The sequence below is a fragment of the Pipistrellus hanaki genome (genome assembly GCF_964339955.1).
Source record: "Pipistrellus hanaki genome assembly, chromosome: 17".
NCBI classification, from domain to species: domain Eukaryota; kingdom Metazoa; phylum Chordata; class Mammalia; order Chiroptera; family Vespertilionidae; genus Pipistrellus; species Pipistrellus hanaki.
Window position 1 is genome coordinate 6678358 of NC_140519.1, and position 14080 is coordinate 6692437.

The 14080-nt window shown below is 53.6% G+C and overlaps 1 protein-coding gene across 1 annotated transcript; it reads left to right on the forward strand.

Moving 5' to 3' along the window:
* Nucleotides 1-10566: 10566 nt before the first annotated feature.
* HEY1 (hes related family bHLH transcription factor with YRPW motif 1) lies at nucleotides 10567-13637 on the forward strand. The gene is made up of 5 exons (XM_084864429.1): nucleotides 10567-10810; nucleotides 11044-11119; nucleotides 11237-11320; nucleotides 11605-11686; nucleotides 12782-13637. Exons 1-5 carry the CDS (start codon nucleotides 10722-10724, stop codon nucleotides 13375-13377), a joined length of 927 nt encoding a protein of 308 aa, XP_084720555.1. The 5' UTR covers nucleotides 10567-10721; the 3' UTR covers nucleotides 13378-13637.
* Nucleotides 13638-14080: the final 443 nt, after the last annotated feature.

Here is a 14080-nt window from a genome sequence, read left to right on the forward strand (position 1 = left end):
TAAGAATTGGGATTGAAAAAAATAATAATAAACCACCTCAAGTTATTCTAATGTATGGCCAAGGTGTGAGTTGTGAACTATAGAGCTAAGCCGCACTTCCTAAAGTATGGCCCTAAACACACATCAGTCTTTCCTGGGAAGCTGAAATACAAATCTTTGCGTCCACTCTAGACTTCCTGAATCAGGCCCCCTCCAGGAGGGGCCCAGGTCCCTGCGTATTCTTAAGTCCTTCAAGCGAGTCTGGTGCTCGCTAAAGTTTGAGAACCACCAGGCTGAATGGCGTAGTTCTAGGGCCTGAAGTTATACACTGAGTGGCCAGATTATTATGATCTCTGAATGCATAATAATCTGGCTATTTAGTGTATATCATATATAATAAAAGGCTAATATGCAAATTGTCCCCTTGATGAGGAATTCGACCAGCAGGCAGGCCGGCCAACCGCCCAAATCCCCTTTCCCTGGCCAGGCTTGCTGGACTCCACCCATGCACGAATTCATGCACCAGGCCTCTAATAAACACACACACACACACACACACACACACACACACACTCTGAGTGGCCAGATGCATTTAGAGATCATAATAACCTAGCCACTCAGTGTATATTGTGTATTTTATATTGAACTCTGATACACCCAACATATATGAAAAGCTTGAGAACTACTAGTCTGAACAGCATGATTCTACGGTTTGAACTTGGAACACACACACACACACACACACACACACACACACACGTATATGTATGATATAGACCAGTGTTTTTCAACCTTTTTTGGGCAAAGGCACACTTGTTTCATAAAAAAAATCACGAGGCACACCACCATTAGAAAATGTTAAAAAATTTAACTCTGTGCCTATATTGACTATATATAAAGTAATTCTCTTGAATAGGAATCAAATAAACACAAAGAAAGTATTTTATAATTACTTTATTATGAAATATTAAGTAAACAAAATAGTGAAAAATTATAAAATTCTTGTCTTGTCTGCACCTACGGCACACCAGGCAGTGTGCCGCGGAACAGCGGTTGAAAAACGCTGATATAGACAGTCACAGTTCAATACAAAAGAAGGGAGTGGGCCCTGGAGGAATTATAAGTTTCTCTGTTTATATAATTAACACGTAACATTAAGTTCTATTATTACCACTGTAATGTTCACCTACTTTTTAATTATTTTGCCTTTGCAGATGGAAAGGATGGTCTCCTTTGTGCTTTTATCTTTTATTTGCTCATTTATTTGTTTTTGGGGCCTGCACATGTCATTGGACACAGAGGAGACAATGGCTTCCTGTCTCCTCCACTGAGCCCTTCCCATGGGAAACTTATTTGCAGAGTCCGTGGTCTCTCAAGTGGTGAGTTACTTTCTTATACACCAAATCCTTTACCACCACCAACAAGACCATTCCAATGCATCGGACCTCAGGAATTAACATCTACCCGGAATTAACTAGAAAAGTGCACAGATCTTATCATTTGAAAGATCTTGGCTGACTTCAAAGACACAGAGCTGAATGTTGTTTCTCTCATGGTGATCCCATAGACTGGAACCCCTCCCGCCTTGTTTTCTCCTCAGCTGCCCTCTGTGACACCAAGTTTCTCTATTAACAAAGACAAATTGTCTCCCAGACCAGCGGTCCCCAAAGTGCAGTTCCTGGGTCAGCATCACCTTGCCCTGCAGGTAACTGGTGGTGCGAAGAGCTGCGGACAGCTGTGGAGTAAGCAGTCTGGGCATGATGTTCCACTCACTCCCTGGTCTCCATAGAATGACATGCCGGGTGCCCTTCAGAGTTCCTTCAGAGCTGCTTTCTCCTTCTTCCCTCCCTGAAACCGTACCCTTAATCCAGGTACATTCCTAGCAGATTTCCAGGTAATTCTAGAACTTCTGTCTCCTACGTGTGCTTTCTCTTTGTATCCCCTCAGCTGTGTGTAATGGGCATTCACAACCTCCCCATTCTGTCCTGAGCCTGGCTGTCTTGTCCTGTTTCATTTTCTTTGTCCTCACTGGTGTGGTCATCGTTTGTCACCGGACTGTTCCTCTCCTCCTCTGCGGGGGCCTGACATGGCAGGGATCTCCCTTTTCCACGTCCCGCACGGAAAGAGAGATGAACGAACCGGTTCTAAGTGGAGGTGGCCAGGGATTGAGAAATAATAGAAATAAAGAGAGAAGACACAGAGATAGATTTTAAGCTGGGAGTTGGGTTGGCCGCCATTCTGTCTGCTGGAGAGGCATGAAGATGACCACGAAAGCCCCTCCCAGTGCATTTATTTTACACCCCCAATACCAGGAAGTATCACCAACTTACTTGCATGCTTAAGTAGGCCCTGGTATGCCTGGTCCTGCCCCTGCCGACACCTGGGCTGATATGAAGGCCAAGCTGACAACATGCCCGCCATCTTGGGGAAACATGTTCCCAGGGCTTGGCTCTGCCTACGCCTAGATTTCAGGTGATGAAATGAAGGAAAATTGCCCATGTGCCTTCCCAAGCGGCCCTCTACACTCCTCCAGGTCTTACCCTGGAGGTCCTCTTCTCCCACCATGGAACAGCCCACCAAACCATCTCCTATGCCACCCATGCCACGTACACCTGTAGAGGGCCTACAGGCAGCACAGTGCCCTGACCCACTGCATGGAAGCTTCTCACCCTGCAGAACGCTATTCCCTTACATCTGTTAACACACCCTCTCTGGCTGGCACTGAAGCCCTGGGCCCTAGAAACCAGGTCCTGGGGGTAAACCTATGGAGAAGTCCTCCTGGGGAGCATCAGGCTGCCTCCTGGGCTCCTTCCCTGCCGGGCTTGTCACCAAGGAGAATCAGAGAGAAAATGCTGACCCAGAGGCCACTGTGCTGTGTTTCTGTTCCATCTTCTCGAAGCTTTTCGGTGTGTCCACCCCATTTCACTGCTGTGGGCCTGAGTGTCCAGTCCAACAATCCAAGAAGGAAGAATGTTTACAGTCTAGAATACCATGCCTTGTGTGGAAAACTCTTACTGCGAGATGTGTGTGTGTGCACACATGTGTTCTAAGGGGATCTAAGTTCACAACGATAAATGCCAAAGAATCGTTCGTGAAGCTTCTCTTTTTAAACACATTCTAATGAGAACGAGAACTTCTATGCTTTGGAGAGAGGGCGAATGAGCGCCTGGCACCTGGCAGCTGATTGTAGAGTAAGGTGACCAGACGTTCCACTTTTGGTGGGACAGTTCCACGGCGTTTTAAAAAAGTCCCGATTTTTGGAAAAAAATCTGGACTTTTTTAAAACGCCGAGGGACGTGGGACAAATTGTTAAAAAGTGGGACTGTCCCACCAAAAGCGGGACGTCTGGTCACTTTATCTAGAGGGACGTCTACAGTAAACTGAACTCTGGGATTGGGAGGGGTTGGGGGGTGAAGTAGAAGCCTGAAGAGAGTCCAGGCTCATTGGTCTCGTGTCCCAGGGAGGGGCCAGGAGGACCAGGTCTGCATGGTGGGAACCGGCAGCAGAGATAGATGTCATTTAATGAGCAGCTCAGAAAGGAGAGAGGACTCCAGACCGAACCCCATGCACCTGTTGAATAGTGACACCTGCCAGAAACACCACACTCTTTGCCATTTATTTGAAAAGAAATTTGTCCTATTTCATTAACTTGTGGATAAGGGATTTAAAACAAAAATTTTTTAGAATAAAATATCTTTGATGCTGTAAAAATGGGGTCTTTTAAGTGGGAAAATGTATAAAAATCATTTGTTTAGCTCTTTCAATTACTGATAAAATAAAATCTGATGATTTTTGTTTTGTGAATCCTATTGGTGGATGTTTCCCCCATTGATTTTTAGAGAGAGTGGAAGGGATGGGGAGAGAAAAAGATCAAATTGAGAGAGCCACATCAATTGGTTGCCTCCTGCACAAGCCCCAACCAGGGTGGGAAACCTGCAATCCATGTATGTGAGTGGAATTGAACTGCCAACCCTTCTGTTCCCAAGCTGATGCTCTAACCACTGAGCAATGCCGGCCAGGACAAAATCTGATCTATTTAAAAAGCTGTGAAATAGAACACATCTATAACAGAAATGCCTACCCGGAAAGATACATTAAATTTCTATGAGTTTCAAAATAGGAATTGTCTTAGTCAACTGCCATAACAAAATATCAGAGATTGGGTGGTTTAACACAGAATTATTTTTTCATAGTTCTAGAGGCTGGACGTCTGAGATCAGGATCCCAGCACAGTCAGGGGCTGGTGAGAGCTCTCTTCCTGATTTCCAGAGGCTCCTTCTCACTGTCCTCACCTGGTGGAGAGAGCATAGCTTTCTGGGGTCTCTTCTTATAAGGGCACTAATGTCATCGTGGGGGCCCCACCCTCCTCTAAGCCTAAAGGCCCCATCTCCAAAACCACCACACTGGGGGGGGGGGGGGGGCGGTTGTTGAGGTCTTCCACATATGTAGAGGGAACACAATTCAGCCCATAGCAAAAACGCATCCAAACACCTTTTGCTTCTTTCTTTCCCTTGTCTCTGGAATGTTGCCTGGCCCCACTAGCCTTTGAGTACAAGCAAGGTCACCCGAAGGCCCAGGTTATAGTGACCGCCTGTGGATCTTGGCCTCTAAGTTCAGCTCTGCCTGGGCAGTGCCTCCTTGATTTTCAGGACTCAGGTCACCACCACCAGGCCCGGCCAAGCCCCCAGCACCCCCGGGTGAACTTACCTGCATCTCAGAACAGCCTCTGGCTAAGTGCGGTTCAGGGTGGGGTATGTGTTGCCCGATGACACCCCTCTTCTCAGAGCCACTCATGGCAGTCTGTGCCCTGGCACCACTGAGACTCCTCAGGGTAACTGGGAACAGAGAACGTTGGGAGGGCCATGCTGTGAAATGCGTTCCGGCATTTTAAACATCCCCTGTCTGTCCTGAAGGAGTTTACGGGCAGGAGCAAGAAAACCTGCAGAAACAGCCTGGCAGGTGGCCGGCCCAGCTCAGGGTCCGGCAGCCGCTCTCTGGCATCGTGTGGCGGTCCACAAAGGCTTTTTCTCCTTTTGCCTTTCAAAGGAAACAGCAGCGGCGCCGGGGGCTCAGCTGGCTGAGGCCGGCCTGTGCACAGAAAGGGTGCCAGTTCCCTTCCTGGCCCAGGGCACATGCCTGGGTTTCTGGTTAGATCCCTGGTCTGGGCATGCATGGAAGTCAGCAGGTCCATGTTTCTCTCTCACACGGATGTCTCTCTCTCTCCCTCCCGCTTCCTGACCTCTCTCTAAGCATGTTCTTTTTTTTTTCTTTTAAATATATTTTATTGATTTTCTTACAGAGAGGAAGGGAGAGCGAGAGAGCTAGAAACGTAGATGAGAGAGAAACATCGACCAGCTGCCTCTTGCACACCCCCTACCAGGGATGTGCCCGCAACCAATGTACATGCCCTTGACCTGAATTGAACCTGGGACCTTACAGTTCGCAGACCGAGGCTCTACTGCTGAGCCAAACCGGTTTTGGCTCTAAGCATGTTCTTGATCAAAGATTAAAAAAGAAAAAGAAAAAGAATCAGATGTGTTACTACTGTGTTTCCCTGAAAATAAGACATCCTCCGAAAATAAGACCTAGCACATGGAAAGATAAGACATCCCCTGAAAATAAGACCTAGCGCAACTTTGGGAGAAAAAAATTAATATAAGACACTGTCTTATTTTCAGGGAAACAGGGTAGGATCTCCCAAAAAGGGCATGCCTGTAAAAACCAAGAACAAATGTTGAGGGATTGTTCTTAGTTTACAGGTGAGGAACCTGCTATTCAGCAGAGAAGGTCACAGGCTCCAGTGGCGCTGAGAGGAAAGGTAAGGTGACCAGACGTCCCGATTTTTAACAATTTGTTCCGCGTCCCGCGGTGTTTTAAAAAAGTCCCCATTAAAATCGGGACTTTTGCCGAAGCCGGTTTGGCTCAGTTGTAGAGCGTCGGTCTGCGGACTGAAAGGTCCCAGGTTCGATTCCGGTCAAGGGCATGTACATAGGTTGCGGGCACATCCCCGGTAGGGGGTGTGCAAGAGACAGGGTAGGGGGTGTGCAAGAGACAGCTGGTCGATGTTTCTCTCTCATCGACATTTCTAGCTCTCTATCTCTCTCCCTTCTTCTCTGTAATAAAGCAATAAAAATATATTTAAAAAAATAAAATAAAATCGGGACTTTTTTAAAACGCCGTGGGACGCGGGACAAATTGTTAAAAATCGGGACTGTTTCGCCAAAAGTGGGCCGTCTGGTCACCTTAAGGAAAGGGCACGGATCCACACAGGAGACTTGAGATCCTCTCTCCCTCGGCTCTACACCGTGCCCTGGGGCTCCCAGGTCCACAGTTCCTGCCTGCAGGCTAACGCCCAGGTGCCTTCCCTCGGGCCTCAGTGAGCTAGGAGCTGGGAGCTGGGAGCGTGGGTGTGCAGGGCACTCTGCACAGCATGGCAGCACAGGCCACCTCAGACAGCATCTGGAGAAAGCAGAAAGTATGAGAACAGCGGGACACGGCGCTTCTCAGGACTCGGGCCTGACGGTTCTGGGTGACAGTTCCCGTGGCTTCTGACAGGCAGGGGGTGTTCCCTAGTACGGCCCTCATTCACTCACACAGCACAGGCTGCTCAGGGGAGGGTCCCCAATAAAAGACTCAAAAAGCACAGCTTTTCTTCATGTGTAGCAGGTGCTTATGTTCTAGCTCTACGCACCATAATCTAGTGCGGAGGGGCAAACCGCGGCTCTCGAGCCACATGTGGCCCTTTGGCCCCTTGAGCGTGGCTCTTCCACAAAATACCACGTGTGGGCGCACACGGACAGTGCGATTGAAACTTCGTGGCCCGTGCGCAGAAGTCTGTTTTCGGCCTGGGCGAGTCTGTTTTGAAGAAGTGGCGTTAGAGCACTCAAGGGGCCAAAGAGCTGCATGTGGCTCGCGAGCCGCAGTTTGCTGACTGTTGATCTAGGGCAGGGGTCCTCAAACTTTTTAAAGTGGGGGCCAGATCACGGTCCCTCAGAGAGCTGGAGGGCCGGACTATATGAACTACTAATCCCTACTGTAACACCTTGGCTGCGCTCACTGCCCAAAAAACCTGGCGGGCAGGATCAGACTCCCCTGGGGGCTGCATGTGGCCTGCGGGCCGTAGTTTGAAGACGCCTGATCTATGGCATCGAACGAGAACACTGGCTTTCTCACCCTCTTAAAAGGGAACTACTTTCAAATACTCTACCCAGCAAAACTATCACTCAGAATCGAAGGCCAGATAAAGAGCTTCACTAATAAAAAAAAAAAAAAAAAAAAAAAAAAAAAAGCTAAAGGAGTTCATCACCGCCAAACCAGAATTATATGGATTGCTGAAGGGGGTTCTTTCGGAAGAGAAAGTAAATAAAGATAAAAACTATGAACAACAAATACGTAACTATCAACAAGTGAATCTAAAAACCAAGGGAATTAAAAAAAAATCTGATGAACAATATTAACTGTTGAATATAATAGAATCAGAGGTATGGAAGGGGAGTGAACTGACGATTCTTGGGGAAAAGGGGGGAGGGGGGCGTGGGAAGAGACTGAACATAAACTGTGCACCTATGGATGAGGACAATGGGGGTGGGGAAAGGGCAGAGGGTGGGGTGGGAACCTGGTGGAGGAGAGCAATGGGGGGGGGAGGGGAAGAGGAACATTTGTAATAATATGAACAATAAAGATTTATTAAAAAAGAGAGAGAGAGAGAGAGAGAGAGAGAGAACTACTTTCAAGAGTTGTAATCCATCCAGTTACCAGACAAGAACCTCCTCCTCTGAGCCGCGTTAGAGTGAACAGCATCCCGGAGGAAACCGGAGGAAGCCTGCACTCAGTGACGCAGCCCCTGGTAAATCAGGTGTATCAGCAGCTATAATAACAGCAGCTGTATGTGAAGAACGAATGCCCCAGCACTGTGTAAACTAGGGGTGTCGAACTCAATCAGAGAAGGGGCCAAAATCTAAAATCCGGCCTAAATCGCGGGCCGAATGGTTTACTGAACAGTCATAAACTGACAATGTCATAAACTGACAGCGGAGTGCAGTGATGACAGCGCGGTGCGGGCCACATTGCAAGGCCTGGCGGGCTGGATTTGGCCCGAGGGCCACGTGTTTGACACATGTGGTGTAAACGCTTCACGTAACTGATCTTACCTAATCTGTGACAATGGAAAACAACGCCCTGGGAGGATGAATAAGAGTCAGAGCTGAGAAGCAGGGGAAATGGAAACTTTAAACGCAAACCTCGTGTTTTTTGACAGAAAAGGTGAAACTGAATGTGGGGGGACTATGTTGTGTAGGTTCCCGCGTGGAGCCAGGAATCCCCACCCTCGCTCTGTCCTCTCACTCACCCATCTGCGTCTGCAGACAGCAGAAAGGGCCGGGGCAGGATCTGGCACCGCAAACCCACAGGCTGGGGCAGTTACAGACCCTCCGAGGGGCAGCGGACACCCGGATTTCTGGGGCAGGGAGGCCTGTCACTCTGGGGAAGGAACGATGTCAGAGGGTCCGAGGGAAGCTGATGGACGTGGGTGGATGTTCCACTGGGTTCGGGGAGGGGAGAGGCAGGGGGCAGTTATGTGCTTGACTTCAGACTACAACACATGTGTCAAACACAAGGCCCGCGGGCCAAATCCAGCCCGCCAGGCCTTGCAATGTGGCCCGCACCGCGCTGTCATCACTGCACTCCGCTGTCAGTTTATGACATTGTCAGTTTATGACTGTTCAGTAAACCATTCGGCCCGCGATTTAGGCTGGATTTTAGATTTTGGCCCCTTCTCTGATTGAGTTCGACACCCCTAGACTACAAAGTAGCACGGAGGCGGAACTTCTCCTGTTGTGCTGATAGCAACCCCCAGAGAGCTCTGCTCCCCAGAGCGGGCATGGCAGCAGGACTGATCTTGGCTGCACACTGGCAGGTGCCCCCAGGCGGGGTGTCGGGGAGCTGGGCTGTCCCGTGTGCAGGCAGGAGCACATTCCAGGTGGTGGGTGGAGGGGCCCAGCCTAGACAAGGGGGCAGCGAGGCCAGAGGAAGGCTGAGCGGCTGGAGGTGAAAGCGAAGTAGCAGGAGGGTCAGTGGGAGCCAGGAGGTGGCCTGACACGCATGGGGGCGAGGGGCTGAGAAAAAGGAAGGCACAGAGCCCTAGGCTCAGGCCACCCAGCGTGCTGCAGTAAGATCAATAATTCAGGAGGGACAGGAGCGGAGACGCTATTTGCAGAGGTGAGAAATCCGTATCATCCTCAACAATATGTTTCAAGTCTTCCTCCCCGACAGATGGCAAGGTCAGCAGCCGCAAGAGCGGCCCCGGGAGGAAAACACGGCTCTGCCACTCGGTAGGGGACAGAGAAGCCTGGATTCCGGACCCAAACCAACCATCTGGCTGCTTCTCCAAATCCTTGAATCGGGACTCAGTCCGAGATCTACACTGTCTTTTTTTTTCTTTTTCCTTTTCAACCTGTCTTTCTGGGGTCAGGGACTTCACTTAGCATTCAGCACTGGCCACGCCACCGCTGAACGTGCTGGACGTGCCCGGTGCCTGTGTCTGAGTCTCCGGACCAGAGACGCGCAATCCGCAGAGGGCGGCCCGGAGGCAAGGCCCGGGCGCCCTCTGAGAGCATCTGACCCTCAACGCCTGAAAAAAGAAAACAAACACAAAACCATAATGAATAGCCCTTTGCCCCCACTCGTTAGCCCGCAAAGCAAGGGCTCCACTTCCCCGGAAACTCATTTATTTCCTTTCCCGGATGCCCAGGTCCGTTCCTTCCATCCCGGAGGCTGGGGAGGCCCTGCGGAAGCGAGGCCGGCTGCAAGCGGGGACATGGCCCCAGAAACCGAAAAGAGCATCCGCCGACCCACGTCCTGCCACGCCATGCTCCCGGCCCCAGGGCTGGTGGGCACTGTGCACGGCGTCTAGCACGCTCCCCCGGCCAGATGCCCCGGCCCCGGCCCCGCCGGCCAGCGCGCTCCGGAGCCCTCGCCGCCGGCTTCCGAGGCAGCGCGGCGCCCGGGTTCCGATTACAGGTTCACACGGGGCCCGGCCGCCCAGCCCCCCGGCGCGCCCTCGCGCGGCCCCGCGCCCCGCCCGCCTATTCTTCTCCATTCATGCGGCCGCCGCCGCCGCCGCCAGCGCAGCCGCCGCCGCCGCCGCCGCCGCCGCCGGATTGGCTGGCGGCCGCGGCGCCGGCGCTTTCCCACGGCCCGCGGCGCGTGCGGCCCGGCGGCGGCGCTGCAGGCGCGGCCCTGGCGCGCGGCCAGGCCATCGGGGCTGCGGGGCGGGGCGGGCCGCGGCCGCCCGCGCGCTGGGCTCCCGCCCGGCCGCCTCCCCACCGGCGGCGGCCGGCAGAGCCCCCGAGGAGCCAGCCGGCGCAGCGCCGCCAAGCGGGGGCGGGCTCGGGGGCGGTCGCGGGGTTCGCCCTGGCCCCCAGCCTGGTCCGCGCCCGCCCCCGAGCAGCTGTCAATCAGCGGGGAGAGCCGCCAGATTGGCGGAGGGGAGGCGGTTGCCCGGGAGCTGCCGTCCCGCCCCCGCGCCGCCCCCGCGCCCGCCCCCCGCACGCCCCGGCCTCCCCAGGGCCCCGGGCAGGGTCGCAGCGTGGGAACGGGATGGCTGAGTTTTAACCGGAGGCGGCGCGCGAGCGGAGCAGTGTGCGCAGAGCCCGAGCCGCCGGCGGCCGCGGAGAGACGCCGCCGCCGCTGTGAACGCCTCCCCGCCCGCCGCGCCCCGCGCCCCGGAGCCCCGCGCCGCCAGCATGAAGCGGGCGCACCCCGAGTACAGCTCCTCGGACAGCGAGCTGGACGAGCCGGTGGAGGTGGAGAAGGAGAGCGCGGATGAGAGCGGGTGAGTCGCCGGCGGAGCGGAGGCGGGGCGGGCCGGCCGCGGTGACAGCGGGCGCGGGCCGGGCCCCGGCGCCCTGCCTTCCCGCTGCAGCCCTCTGCGCGGGGCCCGGGCGCTGTCAGGCCCGAGTTGCAAGGACGATCTGAGTGCGGGGAGAGAGAGCGTGGGGGGCGACCCTTCAGACCCCCCTCCCCTCTCCTAACGGCGATTCCTGTTCGTTTTTTACGATCGTCCAGAAACTTGAGTTCGGCCCTAGGTTGCATGTCCCCAGCGACGTCTTCGCAGATCCTGGCCAGGAAAAGACGGAGAGGCGTGAGTCTTTTTTACAGTGCTCTTAAAAAAAAATTTACGGGAAGAACCACCTTTCTTCACTTTGCGATTTCCAGCCGTCATGGAAATGTCCTCCTTTGTTTTGCCTGCTTTCTGCAGATCATCGAGAAACGCCGGCGGGACCGGATCAATAACAGTTTGTCCGAGCTGAGGAGGCTGGTGCCCAGCGCCTTTGAGAAGCAGGTAATGGAGAAAGTAGGCAGAGCTGCCCAGGGGAGCCCCGCCCCCCCCCCCCCCCCCCATGCCTTCCCGGCCATGCACTCCAACCCCTCCGTGCCTTGGAAAATAGCCGTGTTGCTTGTTGTGCCCAGGAGAATTCACACAGATCCAGCACGTTTTTGGGAAGACAGCTCGTTTTGCCTTAGTCTGTGCTGTCAGGATGCACCAGCACAGATATGCATGTGCATTGTAAGTTGCTCCCCGAGGGCACGTGGTGCCAGTCAATCTTTCGCTGTTCCCTCCCCCAGGGCTCTGCGAAGCTGGAAAAAGCCGAGATCCTGCAGATGACGGTGGACCACCTGAAGATGCTGCACACCGCGGGCGGGAAAGGTGCGTGTGCCCGCCCCTGCCCGGGCTGGGTGGGGGCAGAGCGAGCCTCTGTGCAGGCCGGGTCTGTGCAGCCGCTGCCTTGTTTTTCCTGGGTGCTTTGGGGTGTGTGTGTGTGGGGGCTGCGAGGTGCGTGCAGTTGCCTGTATGTGCGTTTTGAAACGCACAGAGGTTTTTCTCCATGGAATTCATGGCCCCAATCCCCCCCCCCTACACACACACATTAGCTCCTTCTTATGGGAAATACCTATTAGGTGTGAAATGCCCTAAAATTGTGGCAGTCCTGAAGATCAGGTAGCTTTCCCCACATGTGTGTATTGCCATGTTGAGGAGAGAGCTTTTAAAAAAGTATATGGTGTTAATTTTATGTACAGAATTTCAAAAAAAAAAAAAAAAAAAAAAAAAGAGCTGCCACAGGACTTGAGGAAAGAAACCTGTTTGTTGTGGCTAAGCAGAGCGAACCCCAGGGAAGGCGGGGGCCGGCCGGGGTCGCGTGTCTCTCCAGGGGGACCCAGTGCCTGAGCGCTGCCTGATGGCTTACATCTGCGTGTCTAATGCATTTCCCCGCGCTGCGGCTTCCCTGCCCTTGATGTATGTTTTGTTGTTGTTGGGGGCAAACATTAAAGGAAGGAACGAGCTTAGTTTCATCTGCTCGGCGGCTTCTCATTGGGCTTTGAACTCGAATTAGCGAACACGTCCGTCTCCTGTTGGTTAAGGCAGAGATTTGGGGCGACCCCCAGTATTTGGACTTTCGGAAGAGCCTGTGAATGCAGTCTTTTCAGGACGCAGGTCTCTGCTGGGAAGGGCTGCCCCTGAGATCCGAGGAAGGCGGGCCGTTTTATTTATTTTATTTATTTAAAAATACATTTTATTGATTTTTTACAGAGAGGAAGGGAGAGGGATAGAGAATTAGAAACACCGGTTACTGCCTCCTGCACCCCCCCCCCCACACTGGGGATGTGCCTGCAACCAAGGCACACGCCCTTGACCGGAATCGAACCCGGGACCCTTCAGTCCCAGACGCTCTATCCACTGAGCCATACTGGTTTCCCGGAGGCGGGGCCGATTTAGAGGGTTGTCTTTTGTTCCCTGCCCCAGGCTACTTCGACGCGCACGCCTTGGCCATGGACTACCGGAGTTTGGGGTTCCGGGAGTGCCTGGCGGAGGTCGCCCGCTACCTGAGCATCATCGAAGGGCTGGACGCCTCGGACCCGCTGCGAGTGCGGCTGGTGTCGCACCTGAACAACTACGCCTCCCAGCGGGAAGCGGCGAGCGGCGCGCACGCGGGCCTCGCGCACCTGCCCTGGGCGAGCGCCTTCGGACACCCCGCGCACGGGGCGCCCCCGCTGCTGCTGCCGCCGCCCCAGAGCGGCCACGGGACCGGCGGCTCGGCGGCCGCCTCGCCCACGGACCCGCACCCCCAGGGCCGCCTGGCCGCGGCGCACCCCGAGGCGCCCGCCCTGCGAGCGCCCCCTGGCGGCGGCCTCGGAGCGGTGCTCCCCGTGGTCACCTCCGCCTCCAAACTGTCGCCGCCCCTGCTCTCCTCCGTGGCCTCCCTCTCCGCCGCCTTCCCCTTCTCTTTTGGCTCCTTCCACCTGCTCTCCCCCAGCGCGCTGAGCCCCTCGGCTCCCACGCAGGCGGCAAACCTGGGCAAGCCCTACAGACCGTGGGGGACGGAGATCGGAGCCTTCTAAAGAACTGATGCTGTGGCAGGAGGAGGGGGCAGCTTGCAATCCCAGCTGAGCTGGGGTTGCCCGCATCACCTTAAAGTTCGTCAGGTATAATAAAGAGGAAAAAGGTACAATTCCAGATAAGTTCTGTTGAAAGACGAAAGGTTTGTTGTTTTTACTTTTTCTTAATGTGTTTTTTTTTTTAAATCATGACATGTATTAGCAGTTTTTAAATTTTTCCCCAAACATTAAATGGAAATTGTGTACACCAACACTTGCCGATAGGTTTGTGCAGTGCCTCATTTACTTTGTAAACCTATTGGTCTAAGAGGGATTCGATTTTTTTTTTTTTTGCCTCAGCGTTTGGGGAATTCTTAGTATTTGGGAGGCTGTGTTACACTCTGTGTTTAGAATTAATTTCCCAAGCCACTCTGCTGAATATTAACGTGAAGCTGTTTGCTGATACGTTGACAATGAAGGTGTTGAAAAATAATATTCTTTTTTTGGGGGGGGGGAGGGGATATTGGATTTTATATTTCTGAACAAAGCGTGTGACAAATCAGATGATCAGCTTTATATCCAAGACGGAAGGCGAACTCTCTGCCTCCTGCAGCGGGAAGGTGGGTGTACAGAGACCACCGGGAGCCCCGAGTTCGCCACCAGCTGTCTGCCGGGAGCAGACGGCCGTTCTGGCTCTGGAGGCAGCCGCCTGCAGCTGAGGCCCCTT

Coding starts and splice junctions, on each gene's coding strand:
- HEY1 (XM_084864429.1), top strand. CDS start 10,722: ATGAAGCGGGCGCACCCCGAGTACAGCTCCTCGGACAGCGAGCTGGAC. Junction 11,120..11,236: donor CCAGGAAAAGACGGAGAGGC/GTGAGTCTTTTT, acceptor TGCTTTCTGCAG/ATCATCGAGAAACGCCGGCG. Junction 11,321..11,604: donor CCAGCGCCTTTGAGAAGCAG/GTAATGGAGAAA, acceptor TCCCTCCCCCAG/GGCTCTGCGAAGCTGGAAAA.